The 27,184-nt window shown below is 42.0% G+C and overlaps 1 protein-coding gene across 10 annotated transcripts in view; it reads left to right on the top strand.

Annotated features, from left to right (window-relative positions):
* MTCL1 (microtubule crosslinking factor 1) overlaps positions 1 to 27,184 on the top strand; it is a 124,047-nt gene that overhangs the window by 82,720 nt on the left and 14,143 nt on the right. For 5 of the 10 annotated variants that reach the window (XM_033087240.1, XM_033087237.1, XM_033087236.1 and 2 more), the window contains 5 exons: positions 3,528 to 3,650; positions 6,543 to 6,773; positions 7,946 to 8,143; positions 15,857 to 16,024; positions 22,933 to 23,187. In XM_033087240.1, coding sequence (XP_032943131.1) covers positions 3,528 to 3,650; positions 6,543 to 6,773; positions 7,946 to 8,143; positions 15,857 to 16,024; positions 22,933 to 23,187 — 975 coding nt within the window. The remainder of the gene's footprint in view (positions 1 to 3,527; positions 3,651 to 6,542; positions 6,774 to 7,945; positions 8,144 to 15,856; positions 16,025 to 22,932; positions 23,188 to 27,184) is intronic. The other 5 variants (XM_033087243.1, XM_033087241.1, XM_033087245.1 and 2 more) reach the window with 3 other exon arrangements.

The raw sequence follows: 27,184 nt of genomic DNA, 5'->3' as shown, positions 1-27,184 counted from the left end.
AACGAAGCACACGAAGCATTTGCAATCACTTATGCCTCAGCTGTGACATACCAGCCATGATAAAATGATGTGGGGTTTTATGTCAAGTATGTGTACACATGTGTTGACCTCATATACCACTTTTAGAAGGCACAGTAACAAAACTAGCCAGAACAAAATGGAACTCACCAGAATATGAAGTCAGGATGGATGTGGCCTTGCTAGGTGTTAGAGTGGCTATCATGAAAAGCATTCCTTTGTTTGTAGAATCAGGTAGTCCAGTTATTTTAAGTGTGGGCAGTACTTACAAGCCACTTTCTCTGAAGATGTCCAGGAAATTCGCAGAGTAAATTGGTGTGGGACACAACCATGAGGGGAAAGCATGGGTGGTGCGTGTCAACCTGAACAGGGAAGGTGGTTATGATGTCAAGATTAATAAGCTTCCACAGCCTCAGAAGCAAGTGAGGATGGTATTTGTTTAAATCAGCTGCCTTCATAGAGACATCAAGATGAATTTGTGTGATATATAATCAGAATCTTAGGTAAGTGGGCAAAGAATGGTTTTAGAATCAAACTTTTGGGAACTTGGCAATGAAGGGAAATATTTACATTATGGAGGAAATCCGTGTGTTACGTGAAAACGTTCTCCAGATGTATGTGATCGCATGAGGTCGTGTGGCAGTAGGATGATTTTGGACAGAAACTTTTACCATAGCGTGTTTACATTTTGTTTTTGTAACACTGGAGTGATGGCATCCCGAATAGGGGCACTTAGCTGTCCATAATGTTAATAGTCCATTAGTAACAATGGACAGTACAGGAAAGTGAAAGTGCTAGTAGATGAGGAGGATCTAAAAGTTTCTGTTGTTGACCGCTTTCCACAGATGCCATGGCAGTCACTGTGGCTAAGTCAGATGCCGCAGAAGAACACGCTCTCAGGACTTCAAGGGTCCTCTCCTCTGACCCTTCGATGGTGTGTGCAAACAGAGGAACACGTTTCTAATCAAACGATGCCTGAAGTACGAGGCTCTTAGATTTGTTTAAAATAAAAATGGTTTATATAATTATTTATTAAGATTAAAATTGAACTATATAGTTTAGTATAATAAATATAAACTAAATTAATAGATCTTTGTTTTTCTTAAAAGATAAGTTTGATTAGGATGCCTGTTTTAACATCTAATTGGAGTTTTGGGGTAGTACCAACTATGTTAAAACATGGAGGATTTTTACATTTTAAATGTATAGAGCAATGTGTAACTGAGCAGCTTGGGTAACTTGAAAATATTACTATACAAAACACCTAAAGTGCCAGAAGCGAAGCCCCAGGAGGGCAGAGATTTGGGACAGCTTTACTTCTACATCCCCCGTATAGTATCTAGCATGATAGGTACTTAATAAAGATTTATTGAAGAAAATGCTGCCTAAAATATGTAATGTCCTTTTAAATATATAGCTGAATTCCTAAAAAAGTTAGGAAAATCTTCAAGGGTTGGAATTGATTTCAGAATTGAAAACCAGAGCAGTATCTGTGGCCTTCAGGTAGGTGGGTTTTGGGGGGATAGTTGCCTGAATTAGTACCCTTGAGTCGTGGGTTTTTTAATAGCTCTAAGAGGACGGGAGACAGAGCCTTGGGCCGAACACAGGCAGGGAAAGAAATAAACCAGGACCCTCGAAGGGCTGCACATCGTGAAAAGCCAAACTGGAGAAACATCTGCCTACTGGGAGAGGGAGGCAACGGGGAAGCTTGCCCACTAGCGTGGAGTCTCCCCGAGTAACTGTAAGCACGGCCGGCCTTGCCAGGATCGGGCTTTGAACTGATGTCACCTGGAGGTCCAGGAATCCCAAAGGAAAGGAAATTTTATGTTTCTGGCCGGCTTCTGCAAACAAAGCCCATCTGGAGGCACATTCTCAACCCAGGTCACATATGAGATCATACTAGCTAACTCCCCATCGAAGATGACCTCACAATGCAAAACTGCAAACACCCTAGCCAAAAGCATGCACCTGGAGCAGGAGTCAGCCAATGTCCAACAGCAGGATTCAACGCTAAAGACCTTCACATTCTAGAATTATCAGAGATGATACAATTAGTGGGTTCAAAACTATAAAAGGAAGCAAATAGGAGAAAAAGAAGTAAGTCATTATCATAAAGAACCACACATTAAACAATTAGATAGAACTTTTAGAAAGACAAATTAGTCATTGGAGTAAATTCAATGTGTAGGGATGCTTCTCTTCAAAGAGAACCCAAAACCCTGCCTAATAAATATAAAAGACTATAATAATAATAATCTGTAATAACCAGTAAATCAAAGAGGAATTATTCATGTTCTCAAGTTTCTTGAAAATAGGATGAGCTTAAATCTTTACTTCCAGGAACTTTATCCCAAAGTTGATGAATCCCCAGCATCTCTGATTTTTCTGTCTCCATCCTTTCTGTAAACTCTCCTGGTCATCCTCTGTGCAAAGGGAAGTGAACTGCCCTTTTATTTTCTGTATTCTCTGTTCTTGGGGTATGGTTTTCACTCATGACAACCCAGGTAACATCTGATTAGGAAGTGTAAACAATATCCTCAGTGAGAAATAACAGGTTAGTTAAAGGTAATCAGAATGAACTAGTGAAATGACACTGATTTTTATTGCAACAATCCACTCTTAATTCCCAGCTTTATAAATCGCCTGTCTTCAAGTAGCATAAATCAGTGGGTAAAATGTCACGCTTCAATTTTAATATGCCTGAGATTTTTTAATATAACAATGTTTCCATCTCTAAAAAAACACATTTCAAAAGTAGTAGCTCTGATTCCTTTATCATTGCCATTTGGAGATTAAAGGCATAAAAGATAGCTTTTACCAGTAAAAAGAATTTTAAGATTCCTTTAACTGTTTTTAACCTAGAATGTAACGAGCAGATCTTTGTGCAATTCCTCTTAGGCACTGTGTGCAGTTGAGAGGCCCAAAAAACAATGTGTTAATTGAAAGAGCTGCCCACTCCAATCACACTGAGCATCCAAGGCAAGACTGCCGGGAGAAAAGGAAGGAGGAAAAACTAATAAGAAAGCAATATGAACTAATTAATTACACAACTTAGACATGTGTGAACTGAGCAGTGAAGCTAAGGCCCACTGTGTGTGAGGTGGTCATGCTTGACTCGGTCATAATCGCCAGCTCTGATCGGCCCCAGCATTTTAAAAGACTATCTAGAAGCTGCTGTGGTAGCAGACACCTCTGGTGTACCCTGGCTCCTTTCTCGGCCTGGTTTGTGGTTACTGTGGTGAGCGAAGTTCAGGTGATAGGCACCACTTACCTACCTGTCTGCTAGGTGGGAGGTGAAGGGCAGGCGGAGTTGTCGCTCCCAGATAATACAAGGGTGCAGGGCGAGAATCTCAGGGGAGGTGCCACAGAGTCACTCCACTGCTGCAGTGCCCGCACGTGCTGTGTCACTCCGTGTGTGTCCCTGGCTTGTGCAGATGTCTGTCCTGCGTCTTCACCTCAGGCAGAGTTCTTGCATCCACTAAACCCCCTTCCTTTATCCCACTGATCAGCTCAGGGGCCCCCCTGTTTTATCTGAACAGAGTGTATCGATAGAGGAGCTACAGGGTCAGCTTGCACAGGCGACCAGACTGCATCAAGAGGAGACAGAGAAATTTACAAACAGGATCCGAAAGGTAAATATGTAACATGGATGTCAGCACAACCAGCTCTCTGACTGCAGAGCCCCTGGGGAGACAGATGACAAGATGTGTTGTAAAAGAATGCTATCTGTTGGGCACAAGCTCCTGTTCTTCAGGGCTGGAGGGCATATGGAAAGGCCATCCAGTTGAGCTGCCCGCCTCAGAAATCTCATAAAGATAACTGCTTCCCTTTCTGTTCTAAAGCATGCTTTTCAATATTTATAATGTGGTCTCAGGAAGTTCTTCTTAATATCTAGTCTAAATTTCCCTGCAGCCAGAACCAGCAAAGTAAAATAAAGGCCCTAAATGCAACTGGGCATGAAAGTGTGTCCAGCAACTTTTGTTGTCCAGCAGATTCGTAAGTTTTATCAATGCCAGGTAAATTTTCTGATAGAAACATCAACTCCTTTTAAATCATTGTCTTAAAAAAAAAAAAACAAAAAAACCTGCCATTAACTGAGCTGTGGCCTTATTAGCTCTTCTTGCTATTTTAGAATAACTTGTTACTGGCTAATTATCTTTTATCTGCTAAATCCTTTCCCAGAGTGCCTAGTAGAAGGGATTTGAAGACACAGGCACACATCGCCGCAGCCTCCCTGTGGACTGGACAGTCCCTGCCACCCCGAGTCTAATTAGGTTGTAAACAGATATCCAGGCTCAGAATTGCCCTTGCTGCTTTTCTCCCTCTTATAGTTGTTCTCGAAAGATACTTGTATCTTTAAAACACAAAACTGAAAACCAGTTGGTCTTGAATGGGGCATCACGATGCTTTAAAACGCATATCCTCTGTAAAATAAGGTATCCAAGAACTTAACACATAAGCCCCCATGTTGTCCATGGTCACGCTCATCTAAATAGGTCAAACCTGGAGAAGGAAGCGCCTTCTGCACCTTGTAGCTTGGGGAGAGCAAAGCTGGATGCCAAGATCTCAGTGTGCTCTGCCAACCTTTACCACTAGATGCCCTCCCCTTTTAAACATTTAATTTTTAGGTCAAGTTTCACATATTATTACAAAAGGAAAATAATTTCCTATCACTTAAAAGGTAAACTCCTAAGTAAATTTTTTTTTTTGCACTGAACCAAAAATCATGTTTGGAAGTGAGTTTATCCCTGGAGATGCTGATCGCAAAATGGCAGGGTCCCAGGTGTTTCTAGTACTTGGATTCAGGATAAAGGAGTGTGTTGAAGGGGCTCCCAGACCTTGATCAGAGGTGACGAGATGTCATCCAGACTTATTCATAGGGGAAGGGAAGGTGTCCCCTAACACACCCCAGGGCAGAGGATCAGCTCTGAGCCTTGGGAAGTGCTTGGAGTCCTGGAACAAGAAGCAGCAAAGGCAGTGGAGGGGGAGAGATCAGAGGGTGTGAGTCAGGGAAGAGCACTTCCAGGAGGCGCCGATGAAAGGACTAAGAGAACATCTCCCTCCCCCAGTGCTGCGATTCCACCAACTAATTCTCTAGCACCTCTGGAGTATCTACCTGGAGTTCCTACTGTGAGCTGGGCGCTCTGCACAGCATCTCATGTTAGCTTCATTTTGCAGCTGAGGAAGCAGACGCCTTGCCAGAGTCCATGGCCTAAGATGGCACTGCAAGTAAATTGCAAACACTGGATTTCTGGTAGGCTAGGCGGCCCCCTTCCCTTACTCTGTCTCACTCCTGTGTCCACAGGGGAGAGAACCAATGGTGGGACTCTGAGGGCTGCTGAGATGGTGAATTAAATCACCACTATTTATGTTATTTCACCTTGAAGTGCAAACAAAATCTGGTATGAGGACAGTGACCAGGCAAATCAATGCACAGACCCGGAGAGCTTCCCAGAGCTGGCTCTTACTCTTCACTGGCCATTAGCACAGCGGCCGTGTTGCAGCGTCCACCTCCGGCAGCCTTAGTCATGTTCCCATGGTTTCTGAGCATTCATTTAGTACTTTAGGGAAACAAGACACACTGCCTTGGTGTTTGGCACAAGAGGGAGTGTTAAATTAGGAGAGGACAGCTGATAATGATAAGGCTGGCAATCTAATCCTTTTTTTGGACTGTGGAACAGAAAGCTTTCATCCCACTTCAGCTACTGTAGATAGTATTTTTGTGCCCTTGTCTGTAAACTACAATTTTATTCACACATTTTGCTTAGTCATTATTGACACATGATTGTTTATTGCTTGGAAGAGGGCCTACACCTGTGTTGAAAAAGAAGGAATTCAACATAGAGATGAGAAATATTTCTTTTTCAGTAATGCTTTCATTTCCCTAAGAGTTACCCATATCTAAAAGGAATGTAAAGTCATAAGCACGGAAATAGGTTATGGACTGCCTTTCCTGTCTGCTCACCACTGTATATAGTAGAGTACTTACTGCATGTTCCACGTTCAGAAGGAGTGCCTGCTGACCCCCAGCTCTCACCATCAGGCTCTGTTGGCCTCTCCATCAGCTTGCTGTTCTCCGCTTTCTGTTGGGAGCCGGGGGGACCAGAGGGCCAGGAAGTCAAAGAGAAGGATTTCCGCTTCTTCCCCCTTTGTAATCGCATGTGTCTTTGTGTGCAAGCTCAGGTTCAGAGGGCAAATGGAATCTGCATTTAAGTCAGCTGTAGCCATCCATCCAAGAAGCAATTCTCCTGACGGCATTTAGAGATATCTCAAAACATTGTGAGAGACTTGACTATGAAAAATGATTATAATACCTTACCTTGAAAGAGCACTTGCTTCTGAATCAGAGAGCTCATGAGGTTTTATAAATACTCTCAAGAGGTTTACTAAACTTTTGGTGGTTTCTGTGTTTCATGTCCCATCTGCAAAATGATATAGCTTGAATGGCAGTTTGCAAAAACTCTTGGTTTGGTTTGGGTGGCACCTTGGGATAGCTGCCTGTCACATTCTCTCTTCTGTTCAAGATGGAGGAGGAGCACCTCTATGCATTGAGGTGGAAAGAGCTGGAAATGAACAGCCTGACTTTGCAGAACACCCTCCATGAGCGAACCTGGAGTGATGAGAGGAACGTGATGCAGCAGGAACTCCGGTCCTTGAAACAGAACATTTTCCTTTTCTACGTCAAGCTCAGGTGGCTGCTGAAGCACTGGCGGCAAGGGAAACAGATGGAGGAGGAAGGGGAGGATTTCACTGAGGTACCGCTACCCGGGGAGTTCATTTCATTTGTATGGGTTTTGTTCTCAACCCCCAGACACTCCTGTGCCCCTCCCCCCACACACAGTCCTGTTCTGTTCAGATGATTTTGTCAAGTCCACCCCAGGCAATGGAAGTGCAAAGACCAAGAATTCTGTGCTGCCCTTTGACCTGCTTTTAAGAGTACACAGGTCTGTATCTCCATTCTGCAACAAACTTTTGCTGCCATCCCTTTTATTGCTGACTTTGAATTCATTCAAGTGATCACCCCCGGAGATCCTTGACTGTCTCATTCTACTTTCCTGGTTTGTTTGTAAAACCTGTTTCCTCTTTCCATTTCAGTTGTTTGTTCCTAAAGGCTAGAGCCCGTTCTGCCAATGCAATTTTATAAGGGTCTCTTTTAAGCTCCAGATGGGTCACTTTTTTACCACCTTTGAAATGTGTATATGTTCTTGTAAGAAAGAGAACATGCCTCAATTCCTGGAGTCATAGCAGAATCAGAACGGTTGTTTGCTTTTGATAAATTTTATTGATTAAGTCAGAGTGACCGCTAGCTCAGCAGGCTCCTTCCTGGCCTTGCTCTCTGGTGAGTGGCGGGCTGGAACCACTGGTGTCCGGTGTGGCTGGCCACTGAGTCAGCAGCCTCGAGGCACTGTGAATGTTGGTTTCCTTTCAGCCCCAAAGTCCTTTCATCCGCTTTTCACTCTAGTGAACAGCATATGTAATTTTACCCATCCTATGAATGGGAAGATATGGTGATTCTCTTTCCTCAAGGTGAAGAACGTCTTCAAAAATTAATTCAGTCTGCTTCCAAATATCCATGACATAGAAAACCATCATTAAGCAAAACCTAGGAATATTTGTAAAGTTTCATGTTGCTCAATGCCTTGGGGTTCCTCCTTCTCTAATTTATAAAACTGTGACTGTAAGCAATAATAATTTAGAAATAGTAAACTTCCTAATCTTTTTTAGTGAACTGTATTTACTACACTGTTGATCTTTAAATGGAGTAGGTGTCCAAAGAGCGAAACGGCCAAACTGAGCATATTAGAGAAAGGGCTGAAAAGTGAAGACTTGAAACCCATAGTGGATAATTATCCTCAATCCATAAAAATCAAACTGCATAGCAGAAGGATTCAAGTACAGCTGTGATCATTATCTCTGCTGTTTTCAGAGCGAGCACCCAGGGCCCCACCCCAGGCTTGGTGAGCTTGGAGTTCAAGGGGACCCAAAGGGGGACAGCCCAGAGCACGATGACAACGGTCCAGGGTGCAGCCCTTCGATGGGGGAGCATCGCCCACACTCCCCGGTGCAGGTCGGTGACCATGGCTCTCGGCTGCAGCCTGCAGATGGAGGACAGCTCCACAGGCAGGTGGGTGCCGAGGTCCCAGCGTTCGTTCTACCCACACTTGGGAGAGGAGACTTCTAATCTAGGTCTGTGCCATCTTTTACCATGGACTGGAGTTCTGGGGAGAAGAAACTTTTCTGGTTTACAGAGGTTGCCTGTTGCTGTATTTTTGCTAGAAATCACATCATTAAAACTTTCATGTTAATGTCGGCCCATTGGTTTATTTGTTTTACACATATAAATAAGGACCGTAATAAGATCAGATCAAGTATATCTCCTCAAGACCAGCAAATGTGCCGCAGAAAGAGAAGAAAAAAGGTATTCTGGAGAGAGGTCTGAGGCCTTGTAAAGGTTGACCATTCTTCCAAGGAGGAAAGAACATGGAAGCAGTGCTCTGATCATGGTCTGAAAACAGAACTTTTTTTGTTCTGTTTAGCTAAATGGGCATAGGCAATATCACTAATTTGGTAACATAATGTGTAAGGAGGAAAGAACAAGTTGTTGTTTTTTTAAATCCCCAAACATGTATAGTGTTTCAGATTCTTTTGGGCCACTTGAAACATAATGACCCAAATAAAAATATTTGATGACTTTTTTTTTAAATATTTAAAACGTATAAAGAGAAGTTGGATTTCAATGTGTAATATTCAGTAACTATTAGTGTTGACAGATGTCACATTTATTAATTTTTAAGCATATAGACCCTACTTAATAAACCAAAATATACTATTGATACCAGCCAGATTTTTTTGCACTTTTATATAAAAAAGTAACCGTGGTGGGTTTGGAGTGTTGAGACCCTGGGAGGCAACTGATGTGAAAGCTTTCTCACTCCCAGACTTCCTGGTCTGGGTCTTTTCTGACCTTATATTGCTTCTCTGAGGGTTCCACAGGGCAGAGACTGAGCTCCCAAGCCTTGGACCCCTGGCTCTGGGATGACCCTAGATGCAGCAGTCACTCTGGGCAGGTGGGTGAGGCTGCAGCCGCTCAACCACAACATTTTTGGGCACTCCCTCTGCACTGGACTCCACAGCTGCGGCCCCTCCCTCAGCCCAGAGCCTCTGAGGGTCAAGTGGGAGAGGGGTGTCATCAGCACTTTGGCTCAGATCCAGATGAGGAAAAGTGGTGATGTCTGAGCACAGGCCCTGGGGAAATGTGTATTTTCCCCTTACTGCTTTCACTCCATGTACAAATCAGATTTTCACAACCAAAGAGCTATTTTCTATGCACCGTCATCTATCCTTGAATAATATGACTCAAGAAAGAGGTTATATTTTCAAAGAAGCTTTTGATTACAGTTATTAGGAAGTTCATCATAATGCCAGTGTCCATGGGGAGATTTTAGCTCATGGAATGAGTTTTCTAGAAATGACTGAGTCAGAAAATAAAATGCTACTTTGCAAATAATCCTTTAAAATCTTCCAGTTTTATTATTTTTAAAAGAGATACTGGCAGTCAATACTATAAAGTATCTGTGATTAACCCATAATATTCCTTGATTGTCACTTGGTCGTAAACCTGCTGCACTAAGATCAATTGTTGGGTGTTTCCCACGTGTGTGTCCAAATGCTTTGGAAAAGGAAAAAAATGTAACACATCTGGTTTTCTAAACAATCGTCATGGAAAGTTTTACCCTTGGGGTGGAAACTAATAGAAAGTCACTCAGCTGGAACCTCAAATTCAGCGTATTTTAATATCATCTCTCTTTTCCTCCTCTTCCAACGTAATTTTTTAGCTCTTCCTCTTAAAGTAGAGGTGGACCCATGAGTTTGCAGTTCACGCAGTGCGCAGTAGCGGCCCGTGAACATGCTCACAGGATAGGGGCCAGTCGGGCAGCATCAAGTCTGCCTTTAGTGGACCCAGATCTCCATAGTAATTAAGTGTATAATGTCGTCTATCCCAAAACGGAAGGTTAATGAGCTCTACTGTAAGTGACAGCTGGTTCCCTGGCAGTCGGCATTCTCGCTTAGAAGGTTTGCCTGCCCTTTAGTGGCCTGGGTATTAGTTGGCAGCCTGGGTCTTACAGAGCTGCCCTACAGAGCTGATCCTGTTCAGAAACTCTGAGAGCCTCCCAAGGTGATAGATGAGCAGAATGAGGAAGGTGGCCTAACTTCTTTCCCCAGGATATATTCACAAGTAACAAAATTTCCCAGGCCTTGGTCTTTGCTTTGTGTCATATTGAGCATTCTCACAGTTGAACACAGTAAATGGCAACATTTATCATGTCCAAAGACATAAAAAAAAAAAAAATTCATATATTGAATCAACCTTGGAAATAGTTCATGAAAATCATTAAGTTGGAAAATATTTGGTTCTGCCAATGTTCCCTGTTGACTGATCTTTAGTTACATGGCGCTCTAGCAGCAGTGACCTGATTGTCCTCAAGAACAGTAAGCACTTTCAGTTTGCCCGGCCTGTGGAAGAGCAGAGGCTGGAAATAGGCAAGGGCATGTTGCACAGTTCTCATTGAAGTCTAAGACGCTTGCCATTACCTTAAGCTTTTGAGACCAGCACCCCTAAAGCTGTGTATGCATTTTATATTCATTAGTAATTTCTGAAATCAAGTTTTGTTTTGTTTTTTAACACAAGGTGATTAATAGTGCCAGAATTATGACCCTGTCTTCCCAGAACTGGATTAATTTATTAAAAGAGGAGATAACTTTTTCATTTAGGGATGTGACATAATACTCTTTATTAAAGCATCTAAGAATAAAATAAATAACGTAATTTAAAATTCAGAGAAAGATCTAATGAAATTATGTTTCATATTAGTCTTCAAGTCTTCAGCTAAGACTGGTCACTGAAGTGTCTCACTCAGGATCCAGCCTTAGGACCGAGTGAAATCTGCTTCCCTGGGCCTTTGTCACTGATCCAGTACTCGTCTGATGCTTAGGTTCTTCAGGGGCAGCCTAAGTAAGAGTCCACCTTTCTCCTGCAGACAGAGTACCTTTGGTTCCCTGGACCTCTTAGACTTCGACTCACCTGGCTGCCCAGCAGTCTGCTTTCTGGGTGCCCACCTTTCTGCTTTGCCCAAGATGCAGAAACTGCCAGAAAGAACCCCTCTTCCAGACAAGGCTTGCACATCAGAACTGTGATCTGCCTTTTTTTTTTTCTTTTTGTAATAATCAAGCTTTTCTCTTGAACCTAGATAGCTTTTACTTTTCCATTTTGTATGTTGTACCATGGTTTATTCTTCAGACTCTGCAACTTTATATCCTCACCTAGGAGACACGGGAACTCTATACAAACGGAACCAGACCAGAGCTTATAATTATGAAACATTTTATTTTTGCTGTGTATTTTAGTTTGTTTACTTATGTTACTGTAGAAATAGCACGTGCTGGAGGTAAAAAGTTATAAGTACTAAACGGGACTTAAGAAAAGGACTCTCTCCACCCCGTTCCCACCTCCCAGAGTTAGCTGTGGTTGGCAGTTTACGGCATACCTTTCAAAGTGTGTAACAAACTCGAAACCTCGCTGATGAGTGATTTTTTCCCCATCTGACCACTTGATTTGCATCAGACCTGCCCTGTTTCTTTGAAGCCTTTGTCTGGTACCTCTCGGTTTACAATTTATTAAATACATGCCCATCAATTGTTTCACACACCCACGTTTATTCTTGGGAAATGAAAATCATGATGGCCCGCAGGCACAGAGCCCTCATGGCCCAAATCATCTAGTATGTTTTCAGCCAGAGGACAAATGATTTTTGTACATAAATGAGTCTGTCATCTCTGTAAACCTCCATTGTAGATTATAGTTTCACGGCCAGTTTTCAATGAATCATTGTCTTTTATCTGTGGGGGGGATAATGGTTATAGAAAAGAATCTTAAAATTAATCTGAATATAACAATGAAGGTAAGAATGACCAATGGCTTACTTATTAAAATGTTGCTGGATATACAAATGTATCTTTTCTGGCTAATCTCACAGAAAAGGTCTTACCTGGGGACTCCTGCTGGTTGAGGAGTTCCTGCATGAGGTCCCCTTCTTTATACGTGTCAAATAGGAACTATGCAGTATGTGGGGGGGTCAGGAGCAACTACCAGAGCATCCCAGAACTCTCTGCCTATGTCTAATAGCCTAAATGAATAAGAGGTGGAGGCCATCACCTTTATTTTACAACTGGCTTTTTGTGGGTGAGCCTATAGAGGCAGGTGAATATATCTGTTCCAACTTTAGATTAAAGCCATTTCCAAAGTTAATGGCTCTGATGCAAGCAAAGTAGGTGGTGGTAGTTTAGCTCTTTCACAGAATTATGATGCACATGTCAGAAATCTTAGGCAAGAATGATTTTGTACAATTGCTGGCATTGTATCACAAATAGCTTGGTATGTTACCTTTACCATAAACTTCCTTTTCATTTTCTATTAATAATGTTTATCATATACTTGGATAGTAGTTCTATTGGCTGATGCCCAACCTTGAACGTGTTATAAAGTTTAACACTTTATAGCACAGTTAATCTCCTGATCCCAATTTGGAGATTATTTTAAGCCTCACCCAAGAGAGATGAGCTTGGAAAGGCTGAAATGGCCTTAGACTGGTGAGAAAAAATAGTGGATCCATTTTATCCTGTTTCTTTGCCAGAAAACCAACCCGCTGATCTTGAAGAGATTGAAAAGTCGGTCTTTTTAATTGAAATGGACCTATACTTAACAGATACACAAGTTAAAAGGTTGCTTAGCTAGGCCCCTGGCACAGAAGGTTCAGGAGTTCTATATCTGAGCAGACTTTCACCTGAAGACTTTTAAATGGACCAGAGTGTCTTGGTTCCATTTTTAACTTGATTTGGGCCATCTTTTTATCCAAAATATAGTCCAACAAGGTCCCCCACCGAATAAAAAGTGAGAGAAATAACATCTACGGTAGGTATTTTTTTGTGGTGCCTCATTACTATTATTTCCTTTGAAAAAAAAAAAAAAAAAAAAGCCTGGTCAAGGATTCGTGTCAGAATCCAAACATCCTGGCTCAGTTTGTCCGCCTTGGATGGGACAGGCCTGTGTTGCAGTCCAGGCGTCCACTTCCTAGCAACAAGATGTTGGCGTCGCTGCACACTGTGTTCCTCCTCTGTAACGTGGGGAACATGGCAACACGTACCCAGGACTGATGTGAAGCGCAGGGTCACGTAGGTGAATGATTTAGCACACCCCTTGGCCTATTGAAAAGAATATTAGTTATCATTCCTGGGATTTTTGTGTGTGAATAAGCTGTTTAGAAGGATTATACCCATCCGCGGCTCATTCTGGATCTTCAGAAATTTTTACTTGGACATCAGTTCTTGTGGTTTTGCGTCAAGGCAGAGAGATAGTGTGGCTTCTTGCCATGCCACATGCTGCTCCTCGGTGATTATAGTAACGAGTACCAATAGTGTGGATTCTCTGAACTTTCTTGCTCCCTGGGCCACCTTTACCCCAAAGCAATTTTGAACTCATTCCTTGGTGATTAATATTATACTGATATAATAGGACATTATGTTGATTACTCTGACCTAAATGTATGTGAAAATATTAAAGCTTAATTTTATTTAATCTGATATCCGCTAATGCCTAAAAGTGCTTACTTGCAGAATAAGTGCTCCCAAATTTTTAATTTGCAAAAGGTCTGGCACGTGAGCCGCTGCTTTTGAGGAGTACAAAGTACTGGTCCTGATGTTGTCAGAGCTGTTTGGTGTAGGGCTAAGAACCCCATAGGCTGACCACATAGGTGACTTGGGGTTCACAGGGAGCTATTGAATACATATAAAAATTTGTTATGTGGTTTTCTGTGTTTATTTTTCAGTGACAATTAGATGACTACAATGGCTGGATCAAAATTATTACCATTATTTCATGCTAAAAAATACTTTGACATAAAAAGTAGTCATAGTTTTAGAAATTTAAATCCAAAGATGAAAGAAAATACCAAATAAATCTACCATAAAATATACATAATTTTCAGTAAATTCTATACTTAAGGTGTATTTCTGAAAAAGTTGTTGCAACACCTCTTCTTACCTGCACTTATGTAATTTTTAAATACTGGTGGTGTAGAGTTTAAAGAAACTGTTCTGTATTTATTACAATTTCACACATTTCTTGAGCATCTCTTTGAGCATAGTGGTAATTTATTTATATTCAGATGATTGGAAAGAATGTGTAGGATTTTTAAAGGTTACCTGCTGAGTTTTGCAAATGTTCACTGAATTGTATTCCTAATGCCTTTCCTCTCAGAGCTGTTAAAGTGATAATTGGTATTAAAGGTGAGAAAAATCAAGGAGCAATAAATGCTAACAAATAGGCCTTTCTACTTGGTCAAAATTCTACTGTATCTAATATAACTCTTCATATAAGTTATGAGGGCAACTATGGAGTTTTCAGTAATAAATTTGCTCATGTTAAGGAATTTCTCTTTTCTAATTCAACTTTATTTATATCCAAACATATATCCAGAGTATCTTAAATTCTTCCGTTCTTTGTGTACATGTGTATGTTTAGTGGATTAACTAGTTTTAGAAGCACAACTGACTCTCCAGGTAACGGAGGAGAAGCTCCCAATGTAAGCAGCCAAAGGGCACTCTCCTCGCTGCCCTTGGCATGAGAGGTTTAACAAGTAGCGGGGATTCTGCCTGACAGTAAGGGCTCTGTCTCCCACAGTAGAGAGAATCTGCATCCAGTAGGACTGAGAGAGTTTTTTTCCCTTTTGCCTCATCAATGTATCAAAGAAGATTGCCCCGAGACTATCTGAGAGTTCGTGATGCACTTTTGTGTTTTCTGTCTGATTGGAAGAGACGGGCTTATGTGGCTTTTGTTATTCAGGTACAGAATTAATTCAGCATGTTTAATTCATTTGGACAAATCTTCCTGATAAAATACCCTTGCTGAAACGTACTAAGATAGCATTCATAGTTTTGAAATCGTGCCTTCAAAGGGCAGGACATGTTTTAGAACATATAAAATCTTTTAAATTAGATATAAGCAGATTAGTAATAAAACTCCATTTTTCATGTACTGTTCGGACACTTCACATGAGCCAAACATTGTGGGAAACACTGGAAGTGTGGGAGTGGGTCAGGCTTTGTCTCTCTCCCTTACAGTGGGGGAAGGGGTACCAGATAAAGGAGCTATGGTTATTTGTGCTGTTAGTGAAGTGGAGAGGAGAGGGCAATGATTCTCTCAGGGCACCATGAGGAAGCTTTCATGAACAGGTTAAGCATTTACCTTTGGCTTTAATTATTAAACCTCAAAAGTCCCCTCCGGCCCATGGCCATGCTTGTTACATATATGACCTCTTAGTAACTACAAGTCAGAGGATGACCACTCTATGTTTGTAAGAGACACTAGCCCTTTATTAGTTCCCTTCTGGTATAGCAGCTGGCATTAAAATGACAGCATACATAGGTAAGTGTTTGTATTTTGTTATATCTACATCCCCAGCCAGAGCTTTGGATGTCTGAATTCACACAGAGCTTCCTAGCAGCCCTGGACTATGGGGCTCCCTGTGGCCTCCTGCAGCTTCCTCCCTTCAGCTCCAGGTCTCCATAGCAGCAGCCTGTGTTCTGGCCTCCCTCCTATTCCAACAGGCCCTTAGCAGTCTCAGCCTCAGGGCCCGATGACCAGCATGGGGACACCCTGGCTCTGTGCCCATTGCTAATGGCACCTTGGAAACAGCCCATCTTGATTTCCTGGCTCCTTTCCTTTTTGACCTAAAGACTACCCTTACATGAGGTACCAGAGTTGACTCCTTTATTCCCACAGGTGGTAGAAAACCAGCAGCTGTTCAGAGCACTGAAGACCTTGCTGGAGGACTTACGCTTAGAGCTGCGGGAGGACGAGCATGCCCGGCTGCGGCTGCAGCAGCAATATGCCAGCGACAAGGCTGCCTGGGACATGGAGTGGGCCATGCTCAAGTGCCGCCTGGAACAGGTACCTGCCCTGCTCGGTCTCCCCTGGGACAGGTGGGGAGGAGTCACAGTTATTCAGATCCATAGTGACCCCCATCTAAGAGAAAGAGGGCTCCAAGGAGAAAATCAGGAGCAGACACCTGCTATCTCTTTTTAAAGTCCCCAACCTTTCCAAGGCACCTTCTTTCCCCCCATATGCCCTCTTCTAAGTGTGAAACACGGTCCCCATTGAGCAGCATTTTTATTTTTATTCTTTTAATATTTTTAAAAATTTTCCAATTATAGCTGACATACAATATTATATTAGTTTCAGGTGTACAACATAGTGACTAGACATTTATACAACTTATGAAGTGATCACCCCAACAAATCTAATACCCATCTGACACCATACATAGTTATTAGAATATTATTGACTATACTCCTTTTGCTATCCTCTACATCCCCATAACTATTTTGTAACTACCAATTTGTACTTCTTAATCTGTTCCCCATTTTCACCCATCCCCCTAACCCCCTCCCATCCGGCTACCATCAAAATGTTCTCTGTATCTATGAGTTTGTTTCTATTTTGTTTGTTAATTTATTTTGTTCTTTAGATTCCACATATAAGTGAAATCATATGGCATTTGTCTTTCTCTGTCTGACTTACTCTACTCAGCACAATACCCTCTAGGTCCATCCATGTGTTGCAAATGGTAAGATTTCATTCTTTTTTACGGCTGAGTAATGTTCCATTGTATATGCATATATGTACCACCTCTTCCTTATCCATTCGTCTATTGATGGACACCCAGATTCCCTCCATATCTTGGCTATTGTAAATAATGCTGCAACAAACATATGGATGTACATGTCTCTTTGAAATAGTGTTTTGGGTTTCATCGGATAAATACCCAGAAGTGGGATTACTGGGTCCTTCTTTGTCTCTTGAGATAGCCTTTGTTTTAAAGTGTGTTTTGTCTGGTATAATAAGTCCTACTACCCCAGCTTTTTTTTTTTCCATTTTCATGAAATATCTTTTTCCATCCCTTTATTTTCAGTCTCTGTGTATCTATTGATCTAAAGTGAGTCTCTTGTAAACAGCATATGTAAGGGTCTTGTTTTCTTATTCGTTCAGTCATCCCATATTTTGATTGGAGCATTTAATCCATTTACATTGAAAGTAATTGTTGATATATATGTAGTTATTGCCACTTTATTATTCATATTTTTTACCTTTTTCTTCTTATTATTAAAGAAGTCCCTTGAACATTTCTTGCAATACTAATTTGGTGATGATGAACTGCTTTAGCTTTTTCTTGTCTGGGAAGTTCTTTATCTGTCCTTCAATTTTACATGATAGCTTTGCTGGGTAGAGTAATCTTGGTTGTAGGTCATTGCTTTTCATCACTTTGAATATTTCCTGCCAATCCCTTCTGGCCTGCAAAGTTTCTGTTGAGAAATCAGCTGACAGTCTTATGGGAACTTCCTTGTAGGTAACTAACTGCTTTTCTCTTGCTGCTTTTAAGATTCTTTCTTTGTCTTTAACCTTTGGCATTTTAATTATGATGTGTCTTGGTGTGGGACTCTCTGGGTTCATCTTGTTTGGGACCCTTTGCACTTCCTAGGCTTGTATGTCTATTTCCTTCATTGGATTAGGGACGTTTTCTGTCATTATTTCTTCAACTTTGTTTTCAAGTCTTTGCTCTCTCTCAACATCCTTCTGGATGTTGGTATGAATGATGCAAATGTTGGTACGCTTGATAGTATCCCAGAGGCCCCTTAAACTATCGTCACTTTCCTTTTTGCTGGCTGGATATTTTCTGCTACCTTATCTTCTCAATTGCTGATTTGAACCTCGGCTTCATATAATCTACTGTTGAGTCCCTCTATTGTATTCGTTATTTCACTTGCTATATTCTTTATTTCTGACTGGTTTCTTTTTTATGTTTTCTATCTCCATTTTTATGTTTCCTACCTTTTTGTTGAAGTTCTTGCTAAGATCAATGAGCATCTTTATAACCACTCTTTGGAACTCTACACCTGGTAAATTGCTTGTCTCCACTTTGTTTAGTTCTTTTTCTGGAGCTTTGTTGTATTCTTTTATTTGGGAAATCTTTCTTTGTCTCCCCGTTTTGGCTGCCTCCCTGTGTTTGTTTCTGTGTATTAGGTAGAGCTGCTATGCCTCCCAGTATGGGTAGAGTAGCCTTATGTAGTAGGTGTCTTGTGGGGCCCAGTGGCACAGTTTCCCTGGTCACTTGAGCCGGGTGCTCCAGGTGTAACTCTTGTGTGGGTTGTGTGTCCTTTCTTGTTGTAGTTGAGCCTCGGTTGTCGTTGGCACATCAGTGAGAGGAATTAACCCTCAGGCTGATTGGTTGTGAGGACTGGCTCTGACTAAAGTGGAGGAGCTGTTGTGCAGGAGCAGGATTCACTTTAGTGGGGCTCTGGTGCTTGCCTAGTTTTCCCTCTAGGTGTGTCATCTGTGGAGGTGACCTGGTGGTGCTCTGGTGTGGTCCGAAACCAGCCACTGGGCATGCTGGCCCTGGAGACTCCTGGGAAAGGCCCTACCACAGGCCAAGTTAACCTGCTGTCTGGGTGCCCTGCAAGGGGCCACCTAGAATGAGCCACAAAGCGATCTTTAGATGTCTTCCATGTTCGCTGGGCTTGGACGTGCCTGGGAGAGGCTAAGCTGTGAACCGAAGCCTGCTGCCACTAGTGCTGGACTTGGGGCTGCTTAGCAAGAGGTATGGGGTACACTAAGGCCAGATGCTGCTTGTTTGGGGTTTGTAAACTTTGAGAGATTTTAGGAAAGTCCACAGCATGAACCAAGAAAGGCCGTTTGTATGGAAAAGCCACTGGAAGTGATTTGGGTGGGCAGCATCTCAGGGAATCACCAGAGCACAATGGACAAATGATGTTAGCCAGGTTGATGGAGACTCAGATATGCTGGCTGCCTGCTCTGCAACCTGGGAGCGGGGAGGGCTAAACAAAAGAACAATGCCTTCTTTCTCTCCCCCTTTTCTTCCGCCTCCCGCCCCCCCACTCCAGTTCAAGCCATTGTTTTTCAGTCTAGCTGTGTAGGACACCGCTCCCTGGCCCATGCTGGTATTAGGAGCCTTGCGCTCCCCCCGGTTGAGGCAGTCGGTTGCCAGTCATCGGTCGGCCGCTCACAGCAGCTCCCGGCCACTCACACTGCCCACTGGCCACTCATGGCAGCACTCAGTAGCCCACGGCAGCTCATGCCAATCTCCAGCTGGTCACGGCAGCCCAGTCTCCAGGGAGAGCTGTTGTTCACAATCTTAGCTGTAGAGAGCACAGCTCACTGGCCCATGTGGGAATTGAACCGGCGACCTCAGCACGGTGCTCCAACCATCTGAGCCACTGGCCAGCCCAGGAACAATGCCTTCTGCCACCACGTCTCACTTCCATCTGGGAGAAAGCTGACTCTCCACCTCTCACTTTGATCCAGACAATTTGTTCCTCCCATATGTTTTTGGTTGTTTTGAGCTGTTGCCCCAGTGCAGGAGCTCAGAGAGAGTGAGTCTGTCAATGAGTAAGTCCATGCAAGGGCTCTTTAAGAGGTATGCCTGGGACTCCAGCCACTCACCAACTCACTTAGTCACAATCTCTGCTGGTTTTCACAGCCAGAAGTTATGGGGACTTTTCTTCCCAGCACTGGAGCCCAGGGCTAGGGAATCTGGTGTGGGGCTAGGGCACGTGATAGCCCATGGCAGCCCATGGTAGCCCATGGCAGCACACCGCAGCCCACGGCAGCACCCAGCAGCTCACAGCAGTATTTTTAAAATAGCATTTATTTTCTCATTCTGCATTGAGCAAGACTGTATTTAGCCCCATTGAAGAATAGGCAGAAATGGTGATCAGAGTACACTGACATAATTCAGACAGGAGCTAAGAAAAAGCAAGTTGTAGTTTAGTTATCTCTGAAAAAGGTACACATGCTTTCCTTTAGATTTCTCCAAATACTGGAAAGAGCTGTAGACCTTCCACTACATGCCCTAAAAGTCTAATCAATTTCAGTGTCATCTACACCAAAGGAAATGGAGGCCCAGAAGAAGTGGCTGGTCTCGCATCACAGAGTCTTTAGTGCTCAAGTGGAGAAGAGAGTGTGTTCCTGCCTCCACACTCCCAACAGAGTGGAGCCTCCTGGGAGATTTTAGACCATGGCATGATTGTTAAGATCAGACTTAGCCACAAACCATTCTTTTTTATGTTTTCAGAAACATTTTCTCTCTGGAAATCCTCAAAGCACTGTCACTTTCTGCAGTGTCTGCTTGCTCCAATTGCTTCTCCAGGTTTCTTCCAGCCCCCTTGGTCATGATAAGGGAAGAAATGTCTGTGCATCTTTGATAATCTATTTTCTAAGCCCTATTTTGAGGCAAAACACAAAATAATTAAAATTTTATGTGAATTGGCTCAGTCCTGCACACACACACACACACACACACACACACACACTCACACACACACAAATTGCCCAGAAAGGAGACATCTTCTGGCCTTTATAAAAGAGAAAAGGGCCTGTCATGTCAAAAGAAAACAACAGCTTTGGTACCCACAGGTTCACCTGCATTGCCACCTGGCTCAAGGGAGTACTCGTATCAGGCTTACAGCCCTGGGAAGAGCAGAGACACAGTCTTCTCTGCAGAGGAAGCTGCAAGGCATAGGAAAAGCAAAGTGTCAGGCCAGGCTGGTCAGATGACGGAGCCACTGACCCAGTTATGAATCCTGCCCACTGCCTAGTAGCAGTCTCTTACTAGGTGCTCTATTTATGTTGGCACACAGCCTGACCAGTCAGCAGCAGAGGAGAAAGGAGTAAGGACACTCTCTAATGAGCTGCCTTTAAACCTATTTAAAAATATATTTATGGGAGAAAAAGCTAAATATTTTCAAAGATGTAAGTGTAGCTGAAGAAATGAAGCATAATCTTTGATGCAAGCCAGTTTTAAAACATTTCATCTTTGTTTTAGAGGCACCTGGTATCCACCCACATGTTTGCCACCCACATGTTTCCTTCTGCGTGGGCGTGGTGGGCCTGCCGAGCCGCTGTGGAAGTCCACAAAAAAAGAAAAAAGAAAAAAAAAAGCTTCAGGGAGAGTCATTTAATACCGTGAAATAAAGCTAGGACTTCAAGCCTAGAATCCAGGTGGTAATCGGTGAAGATTCATCTGTCCAAATAATTTAAGAAGTTCATTAAACATTTGCAACCCATGAAACAATGAATGTGGGCCAATGCTAGTGCATTTATAATAGTCCCATTTTTATCCTCTTCTATTTAAAAGCGAAACAGGTAAATTCTACTAAAAGTTAAGTATTTTCTTTCGGTGGAGGCCATTTTGTGTCAGTTCCCAAGTCTGTGATTCCTTCAACTGATTCCTAAATCAGTCCTTATTCTAAATGCCAGGGACCCAGCAACAAATAAATTTCTTGAGTGGGTTCCCAATGCAGTGTGAGACCCAGACAAGGGTTATAATTTGTAATAGCGTGACCAGTGCCCCACCAGGCCTGGACACTGCTGTCGGAGAATAGGGGTATGCAGGGCATACTCCTCGGCTTGAGGATTCAGGAAAGGGTGGTTTGTGAAAGTCTGCGTTAGAATGAATCTCAGAGGATGAATAGGAGTGGGTACATAGAAAAGGAGAGAAAAGATGTATCAGACTGAAAAGGAACATTGTGAAGAAAGGAGCATGCCACATCTGAGGAGCTGCACCTAGTCAGGTATGAGAGACAGAAAGAAGAATGTTCAAAGAATTGAAATGACAATCCTAATTTTATAATGAAACTAAAGCATTTTGATTTGTTTTTAAAAAGGTTATTCTGGCTTCAAGGTGTGGAATGGATTAGAAACCATTAGAAGTGAACGGATTAAATGGGTCTGTGGGTAGAATTCACTGATCTGCTGAAGTGGAATAGTGAAAAAAATACATCTGTAATTTCACTAATCTTTAACAAAAATTTATGCTCTCCAACAACAGCCTACTCCCAATTCCTTCCTCTTGTCCTCTATTGTTGTCATAGTTTACATATACATGTTCTGTAAACACACAATACATTGCAACTGTTTTTGCTTCAGACACTCAATGATTTTTGAAGCAATTAAAACTAGGAAAAATGAGTTTTATATTTGCATTTATTTATGCCGTTTCCAGTGTTCTTCATTTTTTTGTGTGTAGATCAGTGTCTGTTGGTATCATATTCCTTCTGCCTGAAAAGTACCTCTATCATTTCTTGAAGCGCAGGTCTGGTTGGCAATTTTTTCCCCAATTTTTATTTGTTGAAAAAGGATTTTTTTTCTTTATTTTTTAAAAGACACGTAGAATTCTATCAAGGTTGCTGTTTTCCCCATCAGCCCTTTAACAATGTCACTCTATTGTCTTCTGAGTTGCATAGTTCCCAAGGAGAGGTCTTCTGTCATTCCTGTCTATGTGCCTCTGTATGTGGTATGTTTTTTTCTGTCTCCAAGGATTCCTCTTTGGCTTTCAGCAGTTTGAGTATATGTCTAGATGGGTGTTTGTTTTTGTTTTTTGCTTGTTTGTTTTTGTTATGTTACCTCCTCGGTGTTCGACCAATATTTGTTGTAGATGCCCAGGTTCCATCACTGCCCCATCCCTTGGTTTCACATGGGGGCTCAGGCGATAGGCACAGACAGGTACCTGTCCTCAAGGAGCTCTACAGAGGGACAGGCAAGAGATGGTGGTAACTCAGAGTATGGAAGTGGAGCTGAGAAGCAGAGTATGGAAAGCTTAACATTCTGTGTCAAATATTCATAATTGGGACTTTAAAAATGAAAATTTTTCATTTATGCGATTGGTCAAATCTTGGTTTAAACATGTTTCCAGGGATAATACATTAATATGCTGAGATTTTTCTTCACCTGCTAATGCAAGACTTGGCAGAGATGAAGTTCCTAAGTTTTTTTCTCCTTGACAGCTGGAAGAGAAGACCGAGAAAAACTTGGGAGAACCAGGCTCCCCCACTGACAACAAAGGGGCATTCAAGAAGGAGAGGGAGACACACCAGAAACTCCTGGCTGACAGTCATGGCCTGGTCATGGACCTACGGTGGCAGATCCATCACAATGAGAAGAACTGGAACCGGGAGAAGGTAGAACTTCTTGACCGCCTGGACAGAGATCGGCAGGAGTGGGAGCAGCAAAAGAAGGAACTCTTGTGGAGAATAGAACAGGTAAGGAAGCACCCAGACACCAGAGGCTAGGGAAGAGAGTGGAGACTGCTAAATTGACCTGGAAATCAGAGGACTTAGAGGAGAAAAAAACATTGGGCAGCTTAGAGGTCCTTACTACTTCAGGATGTTTCATGGGCCTCCAGAGGAAAAGGAAGAAATCCTAGAATTTTTAATATTGGAGACCTGGGCTCAGCCCTTCCATTACACAGAGCTTTTCGTTGCAAAGTTTATAGGTAGCTTCCTGTGTGTTTCTACGTGTGGTGTGTATATGTTCAGAGGTGTATGTGTGTGGGGGGTAACTTTTAAAAGGAATTTAAAGACTAAACTTGAAAGATGAGGTTATTTCAGGTCTTGTAAAATGATTTCTGCCAAAAAGCAAATTAACTTTTAAGTTTGCCACTAAAGACGTGGTCACAGTGACTGCTCCAGCTTGAATGGAATTTTTGTCCATTAGTAAAGAAATTGCTGAATTAAGTTAGAAGTCAGGCTGTTTGCACCTGTTGTGGATATTGCTGAGCTGTAATTAGATAGAACCATAGTCAGGGGAGGTAGCTGGTAGCTCATTGTCTTCAGCTAAACAAACCATTGAAAAACTCAGATGTATTCAGGAGATGAGGGGAGTTGTTTTTCTACTGCCCAGATCATCATTCTCTGCATTGCGTCAGATTTAGCAGTTTGCATAGCTGTGGTTTTGCCTGAATGATGCACAGATTACATTTTCACATTAAATTGATGAAGGTTTAGAATTCCTCCCTGGCCAGATATTTACATAGCATGCATACCTTTTATTTTTTTCAGCCGTCACACTTATAAATTCATGAGGCCTCTAGGAAATGTATTAATCAATAAGAAACTGAGTTCAGGGAAAATAACCTCATTACTCTATTACAAATACCCATACTGCCTGCATTTATGTGGGAGCCCTTTGAAAAATGTGCTCCATTATCCTCAGACATGGTGCCTGTGTTATGCATATACAGAGGCAAAGGTTAGTTTCTGCAAACCATAGGGGAGTGAGAGAAGGAGAATGAACTAAAAGAGACCTGGAGCCTTTTTTGCTCAGAAAGCATTGAGAAGAAGAAAGTGCACTGCAGAGAAAGGAGCTGAAGCTCTTCCTAGGCTGAATTACACTCACACTCACATAACTAAGTCACTGTATTGATATTTGATATGGCTTATTTCAAAATTCCCTAAAATCTATCAAAGGAAAATTGGCCACTTCCTATTTGGCCTAGAAATACCAGCAGTTGAGGAGAATCTTCTGTATTAAATCCCCTGTGTGCCTGTGATCCGTTGTTCAGTGGATATTGTAGGGGCAAACGATAATGTATTCTTATGAAATGGTGACAGATTTATTATATCTAACTTTAGCTAACCAGTTTCACAGTATCACGGTAACTCTAGGCACCTTGTTACCAGGGAGGTTTCTTCTGGGCCAACTTCCCCCAGGATCTCTCACTTTGTCTGTCCCTCCCGTACCCCAGCAATGCCATCATGATCTGTGTGCCCTTTTGGGTCCCCTTTGCCTGTTAGCCATAGGCTTGTTGGTCTTGTCACAACTTCATTTTGGAAGATATACCTTGGATATAAATTAAGCAAATCTTTTAGTTTTTTGTTTGTTTTGTTTTTTCTTTTGAAAATGAGGACTTTCTAGTAAAGAGAAAATTGGTAAGACAGCCAATGATATTCATCTTTCGAAGAGTTGAAGACTGAGGGATGAACAGTTGCCTCCATAGTTTGGAAAGAGAAGAGGGGGAAGGAGCTGAACCCCATTTCTGCAACAATTCCACCAAAATGACAGCCCCAGAATTCAGTCCTCGAGGTTAACATGTTTGAGCATAATGGATTCCAGGCATTCATCTGTTCCTGAAATCTGTGTGTGTGTATCCCACAGGCTTTGTACAATGATTTCACTGCTGTTTTTAGAAGAGGATTTGTTGCCAGTGAATGATATTTCAGATATGTAATGGTGGCTTTCAAAAGTAAATCTGGCCTTTTCCCCAAAATCGTCAAGATTTTAAAAGAGGATTTTATAAATCTCAGTGCCCTATCCTGAAAATTAGGTAAAGCAGTTATAGGCATTCTCAGTGAAAGAGCAAATTGGCTAAAGTCTGTATGTGTGTGTAGAAATATTGTTCATCAGTTACTGGATTGCTCACTTATTTAACTTTTAGTTACACATTCCACAGATAAAGAAGAATTATAGGTGAACATTCTTAATAATGTAAACACTCTTGATATGTGACTACTTGACTATGATAACCTAATACAGATGGTGAAAGAAGTAACACTAAATCCATTTTCCACTTTCAGAACACATGCTTCATACTTGTCATGTCATTGAATTCCTACACAATTTCTATGCCACCTGAGGCATTTTATATGATGAATGACTGTGGGAGTGTGGTTGAGGTCATATAACACATATCATCTATCTTATCAGCATCTCTTGTCTCAATCCAAATTTGATTGGGTCATAGTTAACTTTTATGGAGTCACTACAATTCTCCTAAGAACTGTTAAATTCCCAGTTAACATATAGATGCTAGTACTTGCAGCTCTAAAGAGCTGAAAGAAAGTTCTTGTATCATTCCATTCTCCTTCCAGTTATGTCCTTAGATCAATTGTCTCTACTATACAAAGGCCATTCTTTTAAAACCTGTTCACAAAGTGACCGTTTTTCTTTTGACCGGTTCAGATAAGGTGACACTCTTGAGGGTTTATTGTTTCCTGTATTATTTGAAATGCAAATCTTTTAAGTTTTCTATTTGCATTCCAAGTTGTTCTGCTGCAGGATTCTAAGTACAGTAATTGCTGATGCCTGGTTTGAAATGATTCTCCTAGGAAACCCTATCCTTTTAAGGACCCATTATTCTATTACAACACCCCAGAGGCATCTTAGCAGCAGATACGTCCAGCTAAAACCTTCCAGTTCATTTTTAGGAAACCTAACACTTACCAGCTTTAGTGTACATTGCTCCTGGCTGTGAGGGTTTATTTTTGAAATCCCACTTTTACTGAGTTAGAACCTGCTTGTTCATCACGCTCCTCTTGAATCATTCTTCCCTTTCTTCACACACACCCTCAGTGCACGTTTACAGCTTCAGATGTGATCTTCGCATTTTAATTCCTTGCCCAAAATAGCTCGGAGATGATCATGTGTTGAAACCAAATTGTGATGACATGCAGTAGATGAACATAATAAAAAGTGTTTCTTTTTCTTTTTTAAAGAAAGCATTTAGCATCTTTAAGAGAACGTAAAGAACTGTCATGGGGAGGGAGGGATAGAGAGAAGAGAGGGCGGAGCTAAAACCCAGAGTGACTTGCTTGTTCCCTAATTCAACTGTGATCCTGCCTCAAACTCGAACATTGAAGCTCTGGCTCCTTGAATCTCCATCTTTCTCGTAAAATGAAGATAATACTCTGATACTTTGGTTCCACCACCTCAGAAATTACTGAAAAATGAGTTAAAGTCTTTTATCCCCATTATTTCACGTGGCTTTGTTCCTGATACACAGATTACACTTATATCCAGTTTGTGAATGAAGATTTAAATTGGGACACAAAGGTATTGTTTATGAAAGATGCTTTGTTAAAAAATAAATTAGTATGCTTCCAAGGGAGTTTTAGAACTTCCTGACACCATCCCAGCACTTGAGGGTTAAAAATATTTCTTCTGCTACCCCTTTAGGGCAAATCCAAATGTCACTTTAGTCATTCCAATAATTTACTTATTCAAAAGAGCAACCAACGTGTAGAGTGCATGAGCATGTCATCCACTGAAGACCCCATTAGGATATGTAGGTGCAGATATCCTCAGCTCTCTCTCAATTCTGCTTTCTGTGCATGTTTTGATAGGGAGGCAGTGAGGAAAGCTCGGGAGACCTAGGGAAAGCCGTCTTTGGGCTTCTTGACGAGCGAGAGTCTGCTCTCACACCATTCCCTGCCTGTCCATGTGGTTCTGTGCTGTATATAGGCAAGGTGCTTATCAGTGTGT

Source organism: Rhinolophus ferrumequinum, chromosome 19 (assembly GCF_004115265.2).
Source record: "Rhinolophus ferrumequinum isolate MPI-CBG mRhiFer1 chromosome 19, mRhiFer1_v1.p, whole genome shotgun sequence".
Lineage (NCBI taxonomy): Eukaryota > Metazoa > Chordata > Mammalia > Chiroptera > Rhinolophidae > Rhinolophus > Rhinolophus ferrumequinum.
This window is presented reverse-complemented; position numbering and strand designations above follow the sequence as displayed.